Source organism: Dunckerocampus dactyliophorus, chromosome 20 (assembly GCF_027744805.1).
Source record: "Dunckerocampus dactyliophorus isolate RoL2022-P2 chromosome 20, RoL_Ddac_1.1, whole genome shotgun sequence".
Classification (NCBI taxonomy): Eukaryota; Metazoa; Chordata; class Actinopteri; order Syngnathiformes; family Syngnathidae; genus Dunckerocampus; species Dunckerocampus dactyliophorus.
In genome coordinates, this window is record NC_072838.1 from 3224846 (window position 1) to 3250037 (window position 25192).

General features: G+C 40.9%; 1 protein-coding gene across 3 annotated transcripts; it reads left to right on the forward strand.

Moving 5' to 3' along the window:
• On the forward strand, nucleotides 1–25192 carry fbxl2 (F-box and leucine-rich repeat protein 2). Of its 3 annotated transcripts, XM_054763928.1 has the most exons (15): nucleotides 1–599; nucleotides 2474–2536; nucleotides 5676–5737; nucleotides 12385–12439; nucleotides 12624–12698; nucleotides 12863–12957; nucleotides 13058–13222; nucleotides 14316–14442; nucleotides 14559–14633; nucleotides 14728–14858; nucleotides 17456–17516; nucleotides 17596–17640; nucleotides 17743–17799; nucleotides 17876–18088; nucleotides 21034–25192. In XM_054763928.1, the coding sequence occupies exons 1-15, from the start codon at nucleotides 570–572 to the stop codon at nucleotides 21139–21141; spliced, it is 1362 nt and encodes a 453-aa protein (XP_054619903.1). In that variant the 5' UTR covers nucleotides 1–569; the 3' UTR covers nucleotides 21142–25192. The 3 variants fall into 3 exon arrangements, with proteins under 3 accessions (XP_054619903.1, XP_054619905.1, XP_054619904.1); XM_054763930.1 differs by lacking the exon at nucleotides 2474–2536; XM_054763929.1 differs by lacking the exons at nucleotides 1–599; nucleotides 2474–2536 and adding an exon at nucleotides 2547–4011.

A 25192-nucleotide genomic window follows, 5' to 3' on the forward strand; every position in this document is an offset into this window, starting at 1 on the left:
TACGCCCCGCCTCCTTCTTCCTGGACTGCAAGTAAACAGAAAAAACGTCGACGGGCTTTATGGTTTCATTCTCCTGACGAGTGAGAAAAGAAGAGGACGCTTTGTGGTGGTTAACACTCGGGTTCCGTTTTGTGTCTTTTTATGTTCAGATAAAGAGGGAAGTTCGCCTTTTAAAACTCATCTTCACCGTCACGATGTGGACGGTGGAGGCGGAAGTGAAGTCACACGACAGAGCGTCCATGTTATTATTGTTGTTTTGTTAGTCCTGCGATGAGACGGCGAGCTGGGGAGCCGCCGGCCTGCGACAAGAGCTACGTTCACGGCGTCCAAGGAGCACCCACAGCGCCCTCGCACAGCGCCCGGGCGACGGGAGCCTCGATAGCGTCTGGCAGGAGGAGAAGGAGACGAGGCGGAGGAGGACCCTGGCTCGGCTCGACTCGGCACTGCTCGGCTCCCGCAACACCGCCACCACCGCCTAAACCGAAGCGAAAATAAAACGGCGACAGAGACAGCTGCGCCGAGCGGCTCGGCTGGCGTCGACGCGGCTCGCTAGCAGGGACGCCGCAGACATGAACGGCATCACTAAGGGCCGCTTCGAGGTAGGACAGTCGCCGAACTGATCGCTTCTCGGCGGCCAGACGTGGGAGGAGTGGGGCTTGCATAAGCGACGCACTGGGTGTTCGTAGGCGGGTCTCTGAGAGTGTTTGTACACATATGTTTTATGTATAATATGTGTACCCTGGGATTCAGTTCTTTATTTAGGGTTCCGACAACATGCAGGTCAGGACAGCGGGACAGGAGGGCCCAGGCTGGCGGCCACGGTCGCCTCAGGTGACCGGCTCCCAGTGGGGAGGGCGGAGGTGGGCTGCATATAGAGAGTTGTACTGTCAACACAAGCTGCATTTGGATCTCCCTCCCTCCCTCTCTGTCTCTCTCTCTCTCTCTCACACACACACACACACACACACACACACACACACAGAACGGACATTTAACCTCATAGGATGACCGTTAAGGCAAATCTTGCAAGATTTAACAATGTCTGACACTGCAGCACTAACATGGTGTGTTGTTGACAAATGCTAATTGTGTCACATGACCAAATCTAACCTTTATGAGCGGTGGGGACAACCTGTATGACATAATAAACACTCTGTAGATTAGAGGCAAAGCATCAGGATGCATCTGTCTTTGGAGGTGGGCAGCACATTGAGTTGTGCTGTCAACACAAACTGCACGAATACACAATGCACATTTTTGATTAGAAGAGCCAACATAGCAGACATTTTGGCATGATCTTACAAAGTTTATACACAGACGATGCATTTGGACACATGCTGTTATATAAAATTGACGAGCCAATCATCAATTTGTACCTTGTATGGCAGACAGCTGCTCACTAAATGGTTTAGTAGCTATGTTTATTATTGTATTGTTGCTACGCTGCACTGCATCATCCTGTTGCGATGCTAACCCTATGCCTTTATTTGTAACATTCCAGTCTTGCTGTCATCTGTACACATTGATTGCCACTGGATTCCACCTTGAGCATTGCTCAGATTCTTACAAGAGTGATCAGTGTGCTTGACCTTCACATGCATGTTGCCAGCCCAATCCTGGAGAAGGTGGGCGGACCACCTGGGATGAGGGCTTTATGATGGCGTTTAAGCGTGCAGGCAGTGGGCGCACTGTCGAGGAAATAAAAAGGGAGCGTGACAGCACAGAGGAACTCCCTGCTTGGGAATGTCGCTCGGCTGGCGCAAGGAAGCGGAGCGCCACGGCGCTGGAGCCATATCTTTTTAAAGAAAGCGTAAAATTGGACGGGATGTCGTGTGACGCACACCTGCAACGGAAACCCTTTTGATGATTGCAGTTGTTTCCTGTTACTTTTTAAAAGCAGTGGGCTTAAAAAGAGCATCACTCTCCTGTCACGTAGAGGATCTTTGGCCGGTGTTATTGCAGTAGATCCTTAAAAACAGCAGAGCCCTCCTGTCATGTAGATAATCTTTGACTAGCATTTTTGTTGTAGGTCCTCAAAAACAGCAAAGTGCTCCTGTTTATAGAGGATCTTTGACTAGCGTTTTTGCAGTTGGTCCTTAAAAATAGCAAAGCGCTCCTGTTGTATAGAGGATCTTTGACTAGCGTTTTTGCAGTTGGTCCTTAAAATAGCAAAGCGCTCCTGTTGGATAGAGGATCTTTGACTAGCATTTTTGCAGTTGGTCCTTAAAAATAGCAAAGCGCTCCTGTTGTATAAAGGATCTTTGACTACCGTTTTTGCAGTTGGTCCTTAAAAATAGCAAAGCGCTCCTGTTGTAATAGAGGATCTTTGATTAGTGTTTTTGCAGTAGATCCTAAAGTACGGCAATGTGGTCCTGTCATTTAGTGGATCTTTAAGTAGTGTTTTTGCAGTAGATCCTTAAAAACAGCAGAGCGCTCCTGTTTTATAGATGATCTTTGACTACTATGTTTGCAGATTGTCCTTAAAAACAGCAGAGCAGTCCTGGCACATAGAGGATCTTTGACCAGCGTTTTTGCAGTAAGTCTTTAAAAAGAGCAAAGCGCTCCTGTAATATGGACGATCTTTGACCAGTGTTTTTGCAGGTGGGCCTTAAAAACAGCTGAGCCCCCGTCACATAGAGGATCTTTGACTTGCGTTTTTGAAGTAGGTCCTTAAAAGCAGCAGAGTGCTCCTGTTTTATAGGTGATCTTTGACTAGCATTTTTGCAGGATGTCCTTAAAAACAGCAGCGCGGGGATTGGAACACCAATATAAGTTAAACCTTCAAGATGAAACACTCTTAATACACAACTTAATCATCTAACTTACTTAGTCATATAACTCACACAGAGCAATGAAGAACTTCACCTCGTTTCTCCTTTCTTCTTTCTGCTATGACCGTGCGCTCTGTGCTATGATGCGTTCAAGTGACCTCGTAATTGTGTTAGGCGGTAATTGTTTTTCATTTTTATTCACAAACCCCCAAAGACAATTGGCGTACCCCACTTTGGGATATAGAGCATCTTTGACTAGCATTTTTGCAGGTTTTAGTACCACAATGTGCTCCTGTCAAATCAAGGATCTTTGACTAGTGTTTTCCAGGTAGGTCTTGGAAAACAGCAGAGCCCTCCTGTATAGAGGATCTTTGACTAGCATTTTTGCAGGTTTTTTTAACACCACAATGTGGCCCTGTCATTTTGTGGATCTTTTTTTTTCCAGTACCGTAAATCACGGTGTATGAACCGCACTTTTTTTCCAACGGTAAGAAGCAAAAAATCGTGGTGCGAGTTAAACTCGATGACAGGTCTGTGACCAAACTCGGTACGGGGAGAAATTGACCAGAAGCCCATTTTAGAATAGCTGTCTGTGGGTCAGACAGTTGCTTTGACTTTAGCGCCCTCTGCTGTACAGTTGCTGAAAATGCTTGTGTATGCAATTTCTTTCTAACTTATCCGACGGCTGTCTTTATTTTCACACAGTGAAACGATCTCTATATGCACTGAAGCTAACCTAAGTTTCCATTAAAACATTGCAGATGATGTAAAATACAATACAACGTTGGCGTTTATTCAAATTCACACTGAAGCAATGCAGCGTTATGTGTTATGTACAATACATGGATAACTGATCCGCATGCGCAGAACGCCGCTCTATCACCACTCGCGTCACCGCTAAACCAACACTCGCTACCGTTAAATCAAGGCTAAAGCAACGCCGGCTTCAGCGGTGCACCGCTAGGACAACACCCGTGTTTTCATTTTCTTTTCCCATTTTGTGCGCGGTGACGAGCGTTGTCGAAATTCGGCCCCCTCTTCCTCCCGTTCAAGGTACGCTACAGCAAAGTTCGGGCGGTGTGACCGGGCCTGTACCCTCTCAAAATGCCACGACGATCTTTCACCGCAGCGTTAAAATTTTCCGTCTGCTGGTATGCAGAAGAGTTTGGGAACCGGGCAGCAGGACGGCAGCGTGGCGTGGACGAGTCAGTCATCCGGCGTTGGCGAGCGGACATCATTGGCAAGTTGACGGCAAACTTTTCTTACATGAATTCCATTGCAGATGAATTGATGGATGGCAGATTTCTCCTTTCTTCTTCTTTTTGAAATTGCTTAGTACCTTTACGCATGTTGATTTGAGATGAAAGAGTTGGCAAGCATTTATGAACAAAATTTTTTTTTTTCCCCACCGTGAGCCTGAAAATGGGGGTGCGGTTAATACACGGGTGCAGTTTACACACCGTGATTTACGGTAGGTCCTTTTTAAATACCACAGTGTGGTCCAGTCATTTTTCACATTCTATGCATCATTAAGTGTGTCAGTAACTGACAATATGTGCAAATGTTTGCTCTTGTATCACCATATAAAAAGAGAAGATTGCAATTTGTTTTTATATTGAAATAAATGCAAATGAGTGCTCAGTTAAAATCGTCACTGCCTGATTAATTAGCAGTGAAATCAACTATCACCAATTTTATGACCTTATGAAAGTTAATATTCTTCGCCAAAGCTTTTTTTTAATGGCTCCAATCCCTGTGTGTTGTTGGACAGGGGGGTTAAAGGTTACGTTATCAGGTTTAAATTTAGTCCTGGCTTTGAGGAGACATTTGGTGGCCACTTATCTGCCCGCCGGACTCCTCCTCACTCCTCTGCGGTCCAATTACGGTCAATTTACTTTCACTTTATTCAATCCACGGCGCTCGAGAAGTGGAGGCCACATTGACAAGCAGCTGGAGTGCACGACTGGTCGAGCACAGATTGTATGGTTATCTACTGAAAACAGAAGAAAACAACAAAGCAGGTTATGGCCAATTCCTTGGTATCCTCAAAGTGTGATCATCAACGCTCAATGACTTATGGACAATTAGTTGCCCACATCGTGCTTGATGGCGGCCATGTTTTTCAACCAACTCACCACCACTACAAATAGATTGTAGTCCAAAGCGAAACAAGCTGATTGAGCTGTGTGAGAAATTTCAATCAGACTTACGGGGTTTAATAACAGCGCCGCCTTGTGGTGTGTTTGTCGTAAAAGTAATAGCACAGGCAACACGGTAGGGGTGCACGTTCTGACGCATTTTTACCCCTTTTGTGTGCAGCGCTCCTGCAGTGGAAGAGTTGTGTTTTTTCGCACGACCGTATGGAGTTCATCTATTGCATGTGACGCGGCGGGACATGTGTAGCTTGTTTTTGTTTCTCCTTCCTCGTCTGGCTGTGTTTATACATTTTAGCGCCGGTGCGAAGCGGCAGGGAGTCATCACCCCTCACACGCTCATCTCCTCTTTGAGGAGTGTTGTCGCCGGCGTCGTTGAAATTCACGGCTGAACGCAAGCCCACCTGATCTAGAATGTTCTGCACACGTAGAGGTCTGGCTTTTTGTGCGCGCGTGTGTGTGTGTGTGTGTGTGTGATGCTCAGCAGATGGCCAGACGTGCAGCAAGCAAGCAGACTAAATGAGATAAGCAGACCTGGATGAAGCAATTATTACTAAGCTTGTAAGAAGTGCGAGCCAATGATAGCGCAGCAGCGTGCAAGAATCACATTTGTATTCCACACACTCTAACTTGCTGTTGCCGGCGTATTCGGTGAGGATGATTTTGTGTGTGCGCGCGCGCGTGTGTGTGTGTTTGTGTGTTTGGCTGCGTCAGCTTAACATAACGCTGCTGTTGTGTTTGTTGTGTGCAGGTGTTCTCAAACAGCGATGAAGCCCCCATTAACAAGAAGCTCCCCAAAGAGCTGCTTCTTAGGTAAGATGAATAACGTGCAAAGAAAACACAATAGCGCACAACCTTGCAGCGAGGGCTTAGCAGCATTAGACATTTTTTTTTGTGTGCAAAGCAGTTGTGAACTTTACTTTATGTAAAGTTCAGCTGAGGATTTCCTTTCTTTAAACATTTAAAATGAGACACTTTCCACTGGAACAAAGTCAAGAATGAACAGGAATTGACCACAAATTAGCAGTAATTTAGTAACGATGCACATTATGCTCATACGCAGACACACGCACAAACTCATACACCTTTCACAGTAGTTTGTTAATAACATGTTTAAAAACTAGACTAGGGGTGCGCCATAATTATTGGGACAATGTGAGGGAATTATGACGTCGTACGATAAATCCAATAAGTTTAAAAGTAGCTGTCCTATCTAGTCAAGAGTAGAGCTGTCCTATCTAGTCCTTGAGCATGAACCGATGAAGCCTGCTGGGAGGCGAGGCGAAAGCTCTTCTAATACAACCTGAACGGTTCAGTTGCTATGGACTCAGTGCCCTGAGAAGCAAAGACCTGGATGAATGACAATATTCGCATGCATTTTTACCAACTGCCAACATTTTGCTGAATTCCTGCTAATTCCTGAAAATGTCCATAAAGTCCCGTTAATTCCCATGAATTTCCATGGAAATGTTTCCAGTTTTCGGAACCTCGCATAGCGATTCTCTTTGTGAAAAAAATGTGTATCATGTTCATTTTTGCCTAGCAACAAGTGGTTCCTCAAGACGGCGGAGGAATTGGTGTTTTATCTGTCCATCTGTTTGCAACCCTTGCTTGCTGAAAATGTTTACCATGAAGTCTGTGCTGTTGGGAAGAATATGGAAGAAAGAAAAGCATATTAGACGTCGTTTTTAATAGGTTATTCAGATGACCAAAAACAGTTGCAACAACAAACACGTATCTCCACCGAATGTCTCTCTCTGTGTATGTATGTGCGCGTGTGCGTGTGTGTGTGCGTCCTATAAATAGCTTGTCTTAGCTGGTAGGGAAGTCCGCAGTGCTGCTGCGTCGCTCCAGCTGCGACCCGCCCGAGACTCTCCAGTGCACCCACTGACACCAACGCACCCTCAGTGGGGGGACAATGCTGTTATGTTACACAACGCATATGCCTGTTTGTTAAAGTCACACTGTAGCGTCACCATGTCTGGCCTCTTACACAAACACGTCTTAGATAGCAACACCGTCTTGTGATCACGGCCTCTATTCGGAGTCAAGCGAGTCAGCCCGAGGACCGACAACGTCACAAGATAGCAAAACAACACGCTTGTCTGATCTGATGAAAGGTTATAAAAGGGTACTGACTTATTCGACTGGGGGATATTCTCTTAACATGGTTATAGCTGCATTTAAAGCTCCCATGCTATACTATTTTTCACCACAAATCTCAGAGGTCCCACAATAGTGCAGTGTTTCCCGCCACAAATACATTTGGACCTGTTGGCCCTCGCTCATAAACACATTATAACGGGACTGTCAATGTAGCCTGTCGTTCCAACTCCGTACAGTAGATGGCATTGTACCTCTGCTTCTTAACACACCGCATACGCACCCGCGTAGCAGGAAGGATTGATCTTGCCAACTTGGCGACTTTGTTACGTTGCCATATTATATATCATATTATATTATGATATAGTATAGCGCGTATTCAGAGCTCTCTAGAGACTCTTTTTCAGAAGCGACAAGCGACATATCTAGTGAAGAAACTCTCTATAAAAGACTCGCTTGTCAACGAGCAGTAGGTGCTGCCGAGGGCTCTTTTTTCCCATTTTCCAAATATTTCAACTTTCTGAAATAATCTTTGCAAATTTTCTTTGTAAATAGTCTTTGTAATTTTCAGAAATTACAACTTTATTTCAACTCTATGCTACTGAAATGATTATTTTAATTTAATTTTTATTTATATTAATATCATAATATTACAAGTTTATTCTTGTAAAATTTTAACTTTTTTTCTCTTAATATTTTGACTTTATTCTCATAAAATTATTGCTATTTTTTTCCATTTCTGCTGCTGTTGTTTTTTTTTTTTAATTTTCCAACTATTTCCAACTACTTCTGGTAATTATGACTTAATTCCCATAACATTTTTACTTTATTCTCGTAACAATAGCAGTAACAAGTAACAATAAGTTTATATATAACATAAGTTTTTCCGCAACCTAATTTTCCCAAAAACTTACAACTTTATTTGTTGTTTTGATTTTTTGTCATCATATTAGGAGTTTAAAAAAACCCCATCTTTTTCTTTAACAACTAAAATGATATTATTTTTTCTCATAACATTACCACATTAATCTTGTAAAATTACGACATTTTCTTGTTAACTTTTTTGTCTTAATATTTTGAATTTACTCTTTTAAATTACTGCAGATTTTTCATGTTTTTGTTATTATTTTATATATATATATATATATATATATATATATATATATTGTTTTCTTGTTGAATTATATTTTTTTTAGAATAGGCCAATAAAAAAAACATCTGAGGGCCTCAAATGCACTTTGGACACCGCTGTTCTAATCATATTTGTTTTGCTTTTCTTCTTTTTCTTTTACTCACTTTTTGCAAATGCAGCATAGCCAACTATAAAAAATAAAAATAAAAAAAAACGCAGCCCACAGCAGCCACAAATAGATTGCTGTCCTGTGGGAACAGTTGTAACACGTTGACAAATGAGCACCGGTCTGTTTGGGGTTCTTTTTACTTGCATAAGCCCTGACACAGCAGCCTGCATCGCCACCCAAATTCACGTCAGGTCGGAGTTGCCATAGCAACCGGCCCAAGACTTTTTAACGACAAGAGCGCTCCAGCCATGCTTGAAGGGACAGGTGTTTGTCAACAAGTGCGAGCATGCGCCATTAAAATCTGATTGCGCACCGTGCTGGGAATGGAAACAAGGCAGGATTTGATGGCATCTTATTTGAATCTGTAGCACAAAACAATCAGAGTCTTTGCAACAAGATCATGACGTCATCAACACTGAAGAGGAAGGTATCATTTTTGTTGCAAAAGTGCACAAACTAAAAGACCTACATACACAAGAAAGGATGTTCAAGAATGGACAGTGATTATTCTGCCATCATAAAATATTTAAAAGCAGTACAGGCTCACGCAGGACACCGAGCCCACAGGCTTCTAGGGGGAGTCCACCAGACTTTCATTTCTGTAACGTGAGGTCAGACATAGCCAGAAAATGATGTTGATTATAATAATAACTAAAGCTGCGAGCATGTCAACCTGACCATGTGGAGCAGAGTTAATAACATCTACATTTTAGTGCTCAGTCATCAGATTGGCCATCAGACATTGTCGGCATGCCCCACCCACATAGGGATGTTTTTTATTGGTCCAGGGCACACCCTAAAAATATAATCTTAACAAGAAAACCAAAAAAAAAATGAAAATGAAAATGTTGGAGGCTACCAAGAAAAAGTCATCATTTTCTGAGCATAGCATCATTATATTATGAGGAAAAATAACATCATTTTAGTGCCATAAAGTTGAAATATTAAAGAAAAAAATATTTTATAAAAAACAAATTCTATATATTATATAAAAACAAAAAACGCATAAAGTTGTAATTTTTGGGATATTCGATTTTGAAAAAGTTCTAATGTTAAGAGAATAAAGTCAAAATATGGGAATAAAGTCATGAATACAAGACGAAAATGTACAAGAAGAAAGTTGAAATAGTTTGAAAGAAAAAAAAAACAATAGCGGAAATGAAAAAAATAATAAAGAATAAAAATAAAGTTGAAATATTAAAGGGGACCTATTATACTCATTTTCGGGCCTTTGTATTGAGTTGTGGACTCCTATAGAGCAGCTACATGTGATAACCCCAACAGAAAGCTTTCTCGATCTTCCAGACTCTGCAGCTCTTCCTGCAGTGTTTCCTGCCTCCCGCCCAAACATTCTGTGTCATTTACTTCACCCGAGGCCCTCCTCCAGTTACGCCTCCTCCCGAGACCACTCCGCTGTGATTGGTCACACACCCAAGCGCCCCCGAGGACTTCCGGACAGCTGCTGAACCCCTTTTGTCCGATTACTTATACAAAATAAACACAGTTGGGATACCGGTAAATTGGTACTTGCAGCTTGGGAAGATGCGCAAACCTCATTATATGACGCGTTGGCATCGTTTAACACAAAAATACAACATTCTAACATTCTAACAACATTTATAGGTCAGAAAAGAGGAAAAGCATAATAGGTCACATTTAAAGAAAAAATAGGTTATTTTTTATATTAAAGTCAGAATATTGTGAGAAACAAACAAAACAAAATAAAATTGTCATTTTTGGAAAATTAGTTTGTGGAAAAAGTTACAATATTATGAGAATAAAAGAAAATGTACAAAGATTATTTAAGAAGAAAGTTTAAACACAAATATTTGGAAAATGAAAAAACAGCAACAGCAAAAATGGGGAAAAAACGAGCAAAGACTGAAGTTCATATTCATAATACACTTTTATGACAAAGCTGAAATGTATTTTTTTTCTTGGAATATATGTACAGTAACTTCTTAGCATATCGACGTGTGTTGCTTTACAAAATATCAAAGTGTCAAAGTTGCATCCTTTTATTTGTAATTTTTTGTGGCTTTTGATGGAAAAATGTTTGGACCTCCCTTGGCTTTTGGGTAAAACGCTTTGCTATTTATCATCGTCCATCTTTGGGCGCATTTAGTTGAAGTCCCTAGGAGAAGTTAGTCACTTAGTACGACCCCTTGTTATGGCCATCGGAATTAGTCACTTAGTACGACCCCTTATTATGGCCCAGGAAGGCCGGTCCAAACCGAAATGGCCCACTTCCTGTTTGTTTGCAAACATGGGTTGTTGAGACTTTTTTGTGCATTCTGTCATGACAAACGTCTCCACCAAATTTGGTGACTATTTACGAAACTTGATTTTTTTTTAAATGTGTAGGGGGCGTTGTTGAGTGAGTTTTGGGGGTTCGTGTTCAGCACCCTTGAGGTACCTGACAAGCACTGTGTGTGCGTGCGTGGGTGCGTGCATGTTTCTTTGCTTCGCTTTGTGTCCATTTTATTCACGTCACAACAGGCTATGCTAACATGTCCTAGCGTGACCCCCCCCCCCCCAAACCAGCAATCCTCATCCTCATCTTGTTGTGCTCTAAGCTTGGTCACGAGTCCTTTAATACTTGCAATATTCTCCAGATGGGCTCCCTATACTCTACCTGTGTGTGCGTGGGTGTGGGTGTGTGTCCTTGCGTTAATGTATGTGTCCCCTCGTGGCCTCGTGTCCCTCAGTGGCAGAGATTACTCATTGGCAGATTAATGGATTGAGCTGACCCAGAAGCCTGCTGCATGCGGTCCCATTGTGGCTGAGTGTGTGGGCCTCTGCTGCACCCAATAAACAATGCCACTTGTTCTCTGTCTCACCCGCAATAAATCCCATATTATAGTCTTTTTAACTATTTTATATAAGGCACTGAGACCGCACAATAGCATGTTGGTCAAAGTCTAGCCTTCATGGTGGAATTTAGACAGTTTGTGTGTGTGTAGCTTTCATGCTAATGAGCTGTGTTTGTCTCCAACAGAGTGTATTGTGTCTCCAAGAAGTACTTCGACTTTTGGCATGTACAGTCGTGTCTCGCGATATCGCGGTTTGATTATCGCTCCCTCGCTATATCGCTTTTTTTCCAGAAATGAATGAATGAATGAATGATGCCTGTTTCATGGTAAACAATGGTCTTTATTCGTCAAAACATATTGCAAGTGATGTGTAGTATTGGATGTATGGATGCAGACTGAAAAAAGGTTCTCCTCCCATTCCATGTGGAAGTGGTAAGTTTGTGGCTTCTTACTTAGCCCTGCTCTTTCTTAAGTTTAGAAGAAATGCATTTAAGGCTAACTGGTTAGCTTGCTAGCTAGCTAGCAGCTGTCCCTGAGTTCCTGAGCATGATAGTTGTTCAATCCGGTGTAAACAATGAATAATAGGATTGTAAAGGTGACTGTTGTGGTTTATTTCATGTCTACAGAGCTCTAATAATGTAAGAAATCGTATTTAGAAAGTCATAACTTTTCTATGTTCTAACTACAAAAACATTCCATTTCTTAACATTGAATCCTATGTTGCAGAAATGAATTTATCGTGGTTGGGTCTGTATCCAATTAACGGCTATAAGCGAGGGACGACTGTACACTGTAACTGATGCTGCACTCATTCAACGAAACATGCCATATGTCACATACAACGTAGTAACATTAAGGAATGGGACAGTGGGACACAAAAGTTGTCAATGCTAACATCGCTATGTGATGCTAAAGTGCTAAGATTACACTCACATTTTAAATCATGCTCTGGTAGTCTGTTCACTGAAGAAAAGCTACATGATCATCAAACTTATAGAGCTCCTACATCCGAAGCCGACTGACGGATTGTTGGCATCGGTGCATTTTTAAGATGTGTTGCGAAGGCTGGGGAAAGAGGTTTTTCCTTGATGAAAAGCCGCAACTTGAAAAGTGAGCGTTCTCTCTAAAGTGGGCTTACAACATCATGAAAAAGTCATTTTTGCATCGTAGGGGACCTTTTAAGATCTAAGGTTGTCTAGTTATTCATTTAATTATTTTTATCTTTTTTTGCAACTCCCTGTAGAATATTCTCCTATCTGGATGTGGTTACACTCTGTAGGTGTGCCCAAGTATCCAAGGTAAGCCTCGCCCACCGCTGACATTGTTTTGGTCAAGGGCCAGAGTGGGTTGATGTCATTGCAGTGTAGCATCCTCTGCTGGGCATATTCGGCAGCGCTGTTGTGAATGATTAAGCCTTTATTGTGAGCATTAGAAACACAGTCTGTACAGTAGAGCGTGATGATGAACTCCTCCATCTGACAGGCATGGAACGTTCTGGCCCTGGATGGCAGCAACTGGCAGAAGATCGACCTTTTCAACTTCCAAACGGACATCGAGGTGAGAGCTGTGGTGTAAAAGTTGCAGTCAGTGTGTGTTGAGTTGCCTGATCCGGCCCCAGGCTTAGTGCTGGGTCAGTAGGCTTTGGTGCTGACAGTGACGTCACAGCTGATCCTCTTCCCTTGTGACTCTCCTCTGTCTCTGTTTGTTTGTGTGTCCCTCAGGGCCGCGTGGTGGAGAACATTTCCAAGCGTTGCGGAGGCTTCCTGAGACAGCTGAGCCTCAGAGGCTGCCTCAGCGTGGGGGACGCCTCCATGAAGTAAGACCCTTTCCCTCTCAGTCACAGTCGCGCATTATCACCGTCATCATCATTGCTCTCTCCTGCCGCACGATAAACAGTAACTGCTGGTCCTCCTCAGGACTTTTGCACAGAACTGTCGAAACATCGAAGTGCTGAACCTGAACGGCTGCACCAAGATCACAGACAGCACCTGCCTCAGCCTCAGCAAGTTTTGCTCCAAGCTCAAGCACCTCGATCTCACCTCCTGCGTGTCCATCAGCAACCATTCCCTCAAGGCCCTCAGGTAGACACTACCTCCTTGGTTCCTCAATGCCTCACTACTTCATCTACCTGAAGGGGAAATCGTGGATCCTGTTTTTTCCTGCAAGGCGAGCAGGGCACTAATAGTTGCACTTTCGTATTGAGCATGAATACTGGCTAAGTGACATCCGTCCATTTACTTGTCCTGTCCCAATAACTGTGCACACAAATAGTTGCACATGAGTTGCGCTCATTAAGAGTTGCCCAATAATAGTGTACACAAATAGTTGCACATATGTTGTGCGCACTAATAATTGCCAAATAACAGTACGCACTAACAGTTGCACATTAATTGTGTGCACACATAGGTACTAAATAATAGTGCGGACTAATAGTTGCTCAGTAATAGTGCACAGTAGTAGTTGGCAAATAATAGTGTGCACTAATAGCTGCACAATAATTATGCGCAATAATAGTTGCCCAATAATGGTGTGTACAATAAGGGGCGCACTATAATAGTTCAGGTAGTATCAGGTTGCACATTGATTGTGCACACTAATAGTTGCCTGATAATGGGCCGCACAAATAGTTGCCAATTAATTGTGCTCACTAATAGTTGGCCAATAATGGTCCACACAAATAGTTGCCCAATAATGGTGCACACCAATAGTTGCCCATTAATTCTGCACACTAATAATTGCCCAATAATAAAAACAGTTGCCCAATAATAATGCATGCTAACACTTGCACATTAATTGTGCTCACTACTAGTTTTCCTTTAATGGTACACAATAATAGGTGCACATTAATTGTGGGATCTAATATTAGCCCAACAATGGTGTGCACACATAGTTGCACATGAACTGTGCACACTATAAGGTTGCACATTGATTGTGCACACTAATAGTTGGCTAATAATGGTCCGCAAAAATAGTTGGCCAATAATGGTGCACACCAATAGTTGCCCATTAATTGTGTACACTAATAATTGCCCAATAATGGTGCGTACTCATAGTTGCCCACTAATATCTATTTGCACATTAATTGTCTACACAAATATTTGCATATTATTTGTGCACACTAATAATTGCCCAATCATTAGTATATGACTTGTATGCTTGTGTGTCGTTGTGTAGTGACGGCTGCAGAATGCTGGAGATGTTGAATCTGTCCTGGTGTGACCAGATCACACGCGACGGCATCGACGCTCTGGCTCGAGGCTGCACGGGTTTACGAGCGCTGTTCCTCAGAGGCTGCACGCAGGTACTCTCATTGTGCTCTGTTATTCCATGCATTGCGTCTCCAAACAGTAGTAACCCTGATAGTAATGATGGATGCGGTTAATAAAGAGCTTTGTGTTTTGTGTTATTGTTCTGCAGCTGGACGACGGCGCCTTGAAGCACCTTCAGAAGCACTGCCAAGAGCTCACCACCTTAAATATGCAGTCTTGCATGGTGAGAGAAAAAAAAAACAACACACAAGAGGCCGCCAGTAATTTACAACGGACGTGTTTATTGTGTTGTTTGCGTCTGTGTGTGCTACCTGCAGCAAATAACAGACGACGGCCTGGTGAGTCTGTGCCGAGGATGCCACAAGCTACAGATCCTGTGTGTGTCTGGCTGCAGCAACATCACTGACGCCTCCCTCACTGCACTGGGACTCAACTGTCCCCGACTCAAGTAAGCAAGAAGAACCTTTCTTTACCAAAGCAGGCATCATTGGAAAGAGCCTGTTGATGAAAACTCATTATATATAACAAGTTCATTTTTTAACTTTAATCATTATTTGGGATGCATGAGAAAGTGGAACGAAAAACGTAGCTCTTGTCTTGTCTTCCAGCAGAAAGGATGGTTAGGTCATAGACGATCCATCCATGATCTGAGCTGATTAGTTTGTACACCAGGGGCGTCCAAACTGTGGCCCAGGGGCCATTTGTGGCCGGCAGCTGTTTTTTTTTATTGGTCTATGGCACATTCTAAAATATAATTAAAGAAAATTTGAAAAAGCAGCAAGAAAAAATTAAAAATTAGCAGCAATTTTACAAGGATAAGGTCAAAAATATTTACAGAAAAAAGTTCTAATCTAATGAGTAAAAGTTCTAATGTTATAAGAATAACCTCATAATTTTATGAGGAAAAATAACAAAAGTAATTTTAGTAGCATAAAGCTGAAGAAAACATGTTGTTTTTTAAAAGTCGTAATATGAGAAACAAAACAAAACAAAATTGTAATTTTGGGATTAGGTTTGGGAAGAAGTAAAAACATTATGGGAATAAAGTCATAATTACGAAAAATTACAAGAAACAAGTCAAAATAGTTGAAAAAAAACCCCTGCAGAAATGGAAAAAATGTATGTAATTTTATTAGAATAAAGTCAAAATATTAAGAGAAAAAAGTCTTATTCTCATGAGAACAAAAGTCGCAATTTTACGAGAATAAAGTCATAATATGAGGGAAAATTATGTCATTTTAGTAGCATAGAGTTATAATGTTTTTAAAAAAATATTTTTACTAAAAGTCATAAGATTAGATATTATGAGAAACAAACAAAAAAAAAATAAAGTTGTAATTTTTGGAAAATTAGGTTGAGGAAGAAGTTATAATATTGTGGGAATAAAGTCAAAATATTGTGTCAAAGTCATTTTACGACAAAAGAAATTTACAAAGATTATTTAACCCCCCCCCCTTGTTAAAACATAACTGAGGTTGATCGAGATCTGTCAGTCTGGAAAAAGTTATAAAGCCAAGTCTAAAGCTAGTATTTGCCATTTGCTAGCAGTAGTTTCAGCACAATGTTTATACATTTAGATGTTAAAGACTGAAAACATCGTTTTGTTTGCTAAATTATCACCTGAACTTGTACATACTCTTTTTTTTTTTATTGTTGTTTTACTGTATGTGCTTCCAAGCCCGTGGATTTCCTCCAAGACTTCTCTAAAGACAGAAGCAAGAGAAACGTAAACACAAGATCACATTAAGTACAAACATTCTTAAATAGTTAACACAGAATTTCCCAAACAAACACATACGTGATGTACACACACACACACACAAAATGACTTCATCTTGTTCCATTAATGTACATAACATGAAGTGTTACGTACATAATCATGGTAGTAAGATCAATGTGAAACTTTCACGTAGTAGAAAGACACATCAAACTGTCTGCTTGCATTAATGACTTAACGCCTGTCCCGCTTTGAGATTCAAGATTCAAGAGTTTTATTGTCATATGCACAGTAAAACAGGCAGTTATACTATGCAATGAAATTCTTATTCTGTTCATTCTCCCAAGAAAAGAAAGAAAACACAAGAAAGAATAAGAACATAAGAAACATAAATACCAATAAATTAAGCAACAACAACAGAAGAGACATTAATACAGATAAATAATACAAATAAATAAATAAAGTGCTATGAGTGTGTGCGTGTGTTGCGTGCGGCGTGTGTGAGTGCTTTGTTGAGAAGCCTGATGGCCTGTGGGTAAAAGCTGTTTGCCAGCCTTGTGGTCCTGGACTTCAAACTCCTATAGCGTCTGCCTGACGGTAGGAGTGTGAATAATGAGTGTTGTGGATGTGTGCTGTCCTTGATGAGGTTGTGTTCTTCGTAAGACTCTAGATTTATAAATGTCTTGCAGTGAGGGGAGGGCTGCCCCAACAATGTTCTGTGACCCTCTCCACCTCAGTCTCATCAATAAACAGGGGTCTATGCGGCTCCTTTTCCCTTGTTCTTGGGTCGATGATCATCTCTTTAGTCTTATCTGTATTGAGATGGAGATTGTTATCATGACACCAAGCTATGAGGTCCGCCACCTCTCTTCTGTATGATGTTTCAACACCACCAGTGATCAGGCCGATGACTGTAGTGTCAGCCGCAAATTTGATGATTAAAGGCCAGGCTGGGCCTGTAACGGCGTTCATACGCTTTTCACACAGAGCCGTGTACGTTTGGATTTTTTTCTCCCTTAATAATAATAAAGTTTCATTTAAAAACTGCGTTTGATCATCTGAAACATTTAAGAGTGATACACTTTTATATGACATAGCAGAGATGCAGTTTTTCTTGATATATATATCTTTCTTGAAATATATATCTAATATATATGACGTGTTAGCATATCGACATGTGTTGTTGTACCAAATACCAAAGTGGCAAAACTATACCCTTTCATTTTTCACTACGTGGCCCTCGCTGGAAAAAGTTTGGCCACCCCTAATGGACAGTCATTGGCGGTTCTGTATATTGTGTGATACTAATGTACTCTTCATGGTTCCAGGATCCTTGAAGCTGCTCGATGCTCCCATGTCACAGACGCTGGGTTCACCGTGCTGGCCAGGGTGAGTTTTCCCACGCTATCTGTCTTCCTATGGAAGCAGATTGTCATCACACACACCGTCTGCGTTTTTTTCCTGACAGAACTGCCACGAGCTTGAAAAAATGGACTTAGAAGAATGTATTTTGGTGAGAGGATTGCAACTACACACAATTATTTAACTCCATTCCCGCTCACATGCACACTGGAATATTCAGACGCGTCCTTGAGTAAAGATTGTCCTCTCCCAGGTGACAGACAACACCCTGGTTCAACTATCCATCCATTGCCCCCGCCTGCAAGCATTGGTAAGGGTCATCATCAACATGCTTGTTTTTTATTCTGCCGTCTTTTGCCCTCACCGTGCGTCGTCGTCCTCAACAGTCCCTGTCTCACTGCGAGCTGATCACGGATGACGGCATCCGGGCACTGAGCAGCAGCGCCTGTGGCCAGGAGCGCCTCACGGTGGTGGAGCTGGACAACTGCCCCCTTATCACCGACGTGACCCTGGAACACTTGAAGAGCTGCCACCGGCTGGAGCGCATCGAGCTCTACGACTGCCAGCAGGTCACCCGGGCCGGCATCAAGCGGATCCGGGTCAGTGTGGGGAACGCACATCATATGGTGTCATGTGTATAATCACGTGGAGTGCATGAGAAAGCGGAGAGGAAAACGCGTCTCTTTTGGGCCGCATGGTCATTTAAGAGCGAGTATATTACACAACACCGCAACAACACAACCGACAGCGTTGAAGCAATGTTTCCTGGGCTCCGTGGAAGTGTACGGTGATTTTAAAGATAACCAACACGTCATTGTACATCTAATAGCTCACTATATTATAGCGTCGAGGAGGAGTTGCCACTGGAGTACCCAGCATGCTTTGCAGGTACTTTGTAAATAATAGGTAGTGCTTTTTTATGGTTCCGTTGTTTGCTTTTTTAAGCAAGCTGAAGTGCCTCTGACTGTGCAGCGTTACAATGCCACCCAGTGGACAGAATTCTAATGACAGGATACTCGAAAGCAGGGGTGCTCACACAGACTGCGAGACACTTTTAAAAGGACCAAGTCCCAAAGATCTACCTCCTGTTAATCATCCATCCATCCATTTTCTATACCGCTTCTCCTCATTAGGGTTGCGGGGGTATGCTGGAGCCTATCTCAGCTGACTTCGAGCGACAGGCACCTCACGTTATAAATGTAGAAAATATTTCTAAATATAGAAATGTGTAATATTGTTATAAATATGAGTATTTATGTACGTTGTACATGTACAGGTATATCAGGGGTGCACACACCTTTTCAGCATGCAAGTTACAAGTCAGCATGATCTATCTCTCACTATAAAACATACAAATTTATAAAATGTAACCGCTAAACTTCGAAACTACTACTATTAAATACTAATGATTAATATTTCACATTCACTGTTTCAAAGTTTACAGGTAATCAAAGTAGTTGATATCATTCAGCAATTCACAATTCAATTCAATATGGCAATAAAGATAAATTACACATAATTCCTCAATAGTTGTGTACATAACCTGAGTAGTATGTCAGTTAAAATGGCTGCATGGTGTTCATTATATACACAGTTCCTGTATTACGTCCAGCTAGCTACCTGCAAATGCTATCAAACAGATTTGCTCTGCCAGGGGGAAGTGTGAGAAACACTGCCCCTGTTATACAGAATCTATTTGACTTTGACATATTGTTGTTATGCAAATTTGGAGTGGCCGGACCAGAGCAGAAGGGGATAGATAAGAAGAGAAAAGAAAACAGAAGGGGTGCAGGGATAAGGGGGGACAAAAAAGAGAGAGACAAGAACAACAGCAGCAACAACAATTGTGACAACGATACCAAAGCAACAGAAACAAACAGGACTACATCAGCAAATGTCTGTGATGGCTATAAAGACCATGATATCTAAAATAAATGATATCAACAACCACAATGATAATACTGCATCATACAGTCACACAATAGTAGTAATGAAATGATGAACTATGATAGTGATCAGAATGACAATAACTATAACGCACACAAATGTAATAACTATAATCATATTGCAGACATCACCGTCACTAATAAAAGCAACAACATAATAACACCCTGGTTAACTCAGTGAGTAATGTGGGGAAGTACCTATGTACTTTATGCATATGTACGTGTGCACAGGTATCTTTGTATGTGTATAAAAAGGTGCACGAGTGTGTGAGCATGTAATTGTCACTGAGAATGCATGAAAGGAGAAAGGCTATATACAAAAAATGGAAATGATTGTGCAAAAGACAATGCAGCTGATGTCAAGGCAACATATTAAAAAGGTTTCTGCAATGGGCACATTTTCCAATTAGTCATGAAATAATACTTTAACAAGCGGAAATGTACACAACTCGCATTTCTATAGTGGAGTTCAGGACGCGAAGCAAAGCCATCAAACAAGTGACTTTTTTTCTACGACGCTTGCCGCTACAAGTGAATTTATGCGATCGACCCACACTACATACCTTCACGATCTACTGGTAGCTTGCGATCTACATAATGGGCACCCCTGCTTGCTCTGAAGTGTCCCATAATATTAAATTAATTTAATAAATAAAATTAAATAAAGTTAATTTAGAAAATCAATAAAATAAAACTACAAAAAAATAAATGAAAATACAATATAATAATAAATAGATAAATAAAAGTCTACTCTAGAGTGTCCCATTATAATGAAAATAATTATAATAATAAATTAGTATCATAAGTAAATAGTAATAAATGCAATAAAATATAATAAAAAAATTAAATAATAAAATTTAAATGAATAAAAATCAACAAAGATAAATAATAAAAGATAATAAATACAATACATTCATAAATTAAAAGGCTCCTCTAGAGTGTCCCATTACATTAATAATAACAACAAAATAATGAATATAATAATAATAATTAAATACGAAGAATAATAAAGAAAAATAATAAATAAAATGAATTAATCAACTAAAAGGCTACACTAGAGTGGCATTACAGACCTCATCAAAATCTTAAGAGCAGTTGAAAAATTGCTAGAATTTGGATTTTGCACATTTGGGTCTTAATGAGGTTTATGTAAAGCCATAAAGCCATATGTGATGTATTCCACTGTAACTTGTATGCATGCTCAAATACATTTTACCATTACCACATAAAATAAATGAATAAACTAAAAGACTCCACTAGAGTGTCCAATCTAGTAGTAATAATAAAATATCATGAATACAACATTTTAAAAATGTATCAAAATAAACAATCTTTTTTTTTTTAAAAAGGATAGCGCCAAAATGTTTCTGTGGCGGTCCAAATGTAATCATGGGGGCCACCTCAAATAAATGAACGTATGGAAAACAGATACTATCCAGCATCTGCAACAATTCCAGGATGCCCTGTGGGATACATTGTGGTCGTCTAAAGATTTCCACTGCTGAGGTTCCTCTGTAGCTGGATGTCATTTAAGGGACACCGGGACGCGTGTTTGCTCTTTTTGTCCCCTAGTGTGAATCTGTCTTTTTGCCTGACAGGCCCATCTTCCAGAGATCAAGGTCCATGCCTACTTTGCCCCGGTCACGCCCCCTCCCTCTGTGCACGGAGGCGGGCAGCGTCTGTGCCGCTGCTGCATCATCCTCTGACAGTGGAGGGCCAGGGGGGGCCACCTCTGTCTGCAGGTGCTGCTGCTCTGAGACGGGGGCGGGGGCGGTAACAATTGGGGTAGGACCTGATTGGGGGGGAGGAGGGGCTGGACCCACTCGACCGCTCCTGGTCACAGACCATGACTACACGGACGTATCGCCGCTGGTCCCCGATCGGCTCCACCCGCCCCTCCTCTTCCTCATCAGGACATCAGCATGGCGGGACGACAAGGACGCTGTATCATCCGCTCTTTCTCCGTTTGGACAAAAAAAACCTGTTCCACTCCTCACAGCCCGACTGCAGCGTGTCGTTTTCAAAGGAAAAGAAAGGAACAATGAAAAGGACAATTTTATCTTGTGGGACAGCCATCACGTGACCATCCTGCGATTCATGCTGCGATTCATCCTGCTTCACGCAGCGGACACGCAGCGTGGACCAGACCAGCATGGCAAATCTACAACCCATCTAGATCAGCAAGAAAACAGCAAGTAGAAAAACGGACCATGTGACATAGTTGTACATCTGAGATGTTTGTACAGTTTTTGCAATGACGCTGCATCGAGGTAGGCCAACAAAAGAAAAGGTTTTATTTCCTTTTTGTTCCTTTGCTTGTGGTACGGGTGGTCCTCGGGTTACCAACCACTTCCGCTCCTAGACTGTGATGTAAGTCCAGTTTTTTAAGTCGGAACTTATTCTACCTAAATTACACCTAAATGAACACCTACACCTGGGGTGTCCAAAGACACGTCCTAAAAATATAACTGAACAAGAAAACAGAACAGCAAAAATGGAAAATCAGCAGTAATGTAGAATAAAGAATAAATAAAGAAAAAGAATAAAGTGAAAATAAGCGAAAAAGTGAGGAATGAGGAATAATAATGTCATTTTAGTAGCATAACCTTGAAATATTACACCTTTTTTTTAAGATGGAATATTATGAGATATATTAAAAATATGACAAAACTTAATATTGGGGAAATTACGTCAGGGAAAACGTTAGAATATTACAGAAATAAAGTCAAAATATTATGGGAATAAAGTCATAATGTTATGAGAAGAATATTTACAAGAAGTTGAAATATTTGGAAAATTATTTTAAAAAAGGGACAGCAGAAATGGTAAAAACAGCAGAAATTTTAGAAGTTAAAGTAAAAATATTACGAGAAAAAAATCGTATTTGAACGAGGAGTTGCAATTTTATGAGAACAACCTGTAATATGAGTAAAAATTATGTAATTTTAGTAGCATAGTGTTAAAAAAATGTAAAGGAAAAATAATTTTAAAAAAAGTCATAATACGAGAAACAAAACAACAAATAAAGTTGTAATTTTTGGGATATTAAGTTGGAGACAAAGTTATGAGCATGAAGTCAAAATACTATGGGAATAAAGTCAGTTTCGAGAAGAAAATTTCCAAATGGAAACTTGAAATTGTTTGAAAATAAAAAATAAAAAAAACAGCAGAAATTGAAAAAAACAACTGTAATTTTGTCAGAATAAAGTCAAAGTATTAAGAGAAATGTTTTTTAATGAGAAAAAAAACGAATTTTAGGCAAAATTGCAATATTATGGGGAAATATAAATGTCATTTTAGTAGCATTTCGCCTAAATCACAAAGCTGAACTGCAGTTTATTTTTCTTCAAATGTTACAAGATATCCAAGTGGCAAAGTTGCATCCTTTCATTTTTCACTATGTGGCCTTCGCTAGAAAAGGTTTGGACACCCCAGGTCTACAGAGAAAAACATAAGCAATATATATAAAATATCATCATAAAAAGATGAAAAGAAACAGTAATAAAAAGAGAACTGCTTTTATTGTCTTGCAGGACTTTCTATGTAGTCTGGAAGGATTATCTCTTTGTAACAGCGCACCAAATCCATGACCCCTTTAGCATTCATTAGCATTTAATCATCTTTATTAATGATGCTCGCCACAGTTGAGCCAAAAGAGTGGCCAATATTGGCCTCCTTTGATGCTCATTTTCACTTCCATGGTGATGGCTTTCCTTTTCTTTGGTGCACTGTGAGACATAATGGAGTCCAAAACGTTAAAATACAGTGGTGTGGAAAAAGTGTTTGCCCCCTTCCTGATTTCTAATTTTTTTGTATGTTTGTCACACTTAAATGTTTCAGATCATCAAACTCATTTAAATGAGTCAATGACAACACGACTGAACACAAAACACAGTTTTTAAAGGAAACTTTTTATCATTAAGGGAGAAAGAAATCCAAAGCTCTGTGGCCCTGTGTGAAAAAGTGATTGTCCCCCGTTAAGACATAACTTAACTGAGGTTAATTGAGATCTATCAGTGTGGAAAAGGTTATAAAGCCATTTCTAAAGCTTTGGGACTCCAACGAACCACAGTGAGGGCCATTATCCACAAATTACGAAAATGTGGAACAATGATGATCAAGACCAAAACCACTGCTGAACAAAACAATATTAAGGCTTGTTTCAATATTGTGGTCTGACGAGACAAAAGTTGAACTTTGTCGGAAGGTGTGTGTCCCGTTACATCCGGCGTAAAACTAACGCCGCTTTTCAGAAAAAGAACATCATACCAACAGTAAAATATGGTGGTGGTAGTGTGATGGTTTGGGGCTTTTTTGCTGCTTCAGGACCTGGAAGACTTGCTGTGATAAATGGAAATATGAATTCTGCTGGCTACCAAAAAAATTCTGAAGGATGTCCGCCCCCAATTTGTTGGTGGCCTCAAGCTGAAAGCAACTTGGGTTCTGCAGCAGGACAATGATCCAAAACACACCAGCAAGTCCACCTCTCAAAGGCTGAAGACGTTGGAGTGCCTGACTGACCTGAATCCTATTGAGATGCTGTGGCATGACCTTAAAAAGGCGCTTCATGCTGGAAAAGCCTCCAATGTGGCTGAATGACAACAATTCTGCAAAGATGAGTGGGCCAGAGCGCTGTAAGAGACTCATTGCAAGTTATCACAAACGCTTGATTGCAGTTGTTGCTGCTAAGGGGGGCCCAACCAGTTGTTAGCTTTAGGGGGCAATCACTTTTGCACACAGGGCCACGTAGCTTTTGATTTTTTTTCTCCCTTAATAATAAAAGGTTAAATAATAAAACTGTTTTATGTTCAGTTGTGTTGTCATTGACTTATATTTAAATTTGTTTGATGATCTGAAACATTTAAGTGTGACAAACATGCAAAATAAGAAATCAGGAAAGGGGCAAACACTTTTTCACACCACGGTGAAATGTTTTTCCTCCCGAGTGGACTGTGCTGTCACTAGTTCTCCAGTGAGGCTCATGCTTACTGACCAAAGTGAAGTTTTGATAAATTTATGGGAGTGCGTTCGAAAACCGAGGAGCACCTGTTCTGGTCCCCTTCCTGTCTGTCCACAGAGATGCTTGGATTTGCGTTACGAAATGCAGAGGACACTTGCTGTTTGACAGGAAAAAAAGATGTGTAATTAAGAGCCACAATGTTTTCAAAGTATTATCAGGGCTTTTCCTGGCTAAGACTCTCAACCAATCCTGGCAGTAGCCCCGTGCACTAGCTCCTATTTGAGCGTTTGTTTACATCCTGGATTACTTTAGCTAGCACCCCAACACAAATTTGTTTACATTTTTTAGTCTTGATGAGTCCAGTAGGAATCCTTTTCATTGGATTGTTATTTCAAATTTACTGTGCATTAGACACCAATCAGGGCTGGTTTTTGCTGCCAGGTTAACTGGAATGTGTTTGCACTTTTTTTTTTTTGACAATCACAAATTCATAGGATTTGAAAAATACGTGAACCATCTGGACAGGCTCTACAATCTGTGGTTGAAGAAAACCGTTACAGACTTTGATGTCATCCTGTTGATCTTTTCATCTTCTTGCCCTGGACAACAGACTACTATGTAGTGCCAAGAGACTTTCCAGCAGGATGATGGACAGATGTAGAAAGATGATTGACAGCCGAGCTGACTGACTCGCTAACGCCCTCTCCTTGACAGCTCTTCTAACAGTTTTATGTTTGAGAAAATAAACGGGAAAAATAAACAGATGGATGAATAAAATTCAACAATAGAAAACGTAA

Bases quoted from the DNA above. Each gene is read 5' to 3' on its own strand.
- fbxl2 (XM_054763928.1), top strand. From the start codon at position 570: ATGAACGGCATCACTAAGGGCCGCTTCGAG. The intron at 14,443-14,558 runs GTACTCTCATTG...ATTGTTCTGCAG, and splicing joins TCCTCAGAGGCTGCACGCAG to CTGGACGACGGCGCCTTGAA. The intron at 18,089-21,033 runs GTCAGTGTGGGG...TTTGCCTGACAG, and splicing joins CCGGCATCAAGCGGATCCGG to GCCCATCTTCCAGAGATCAA.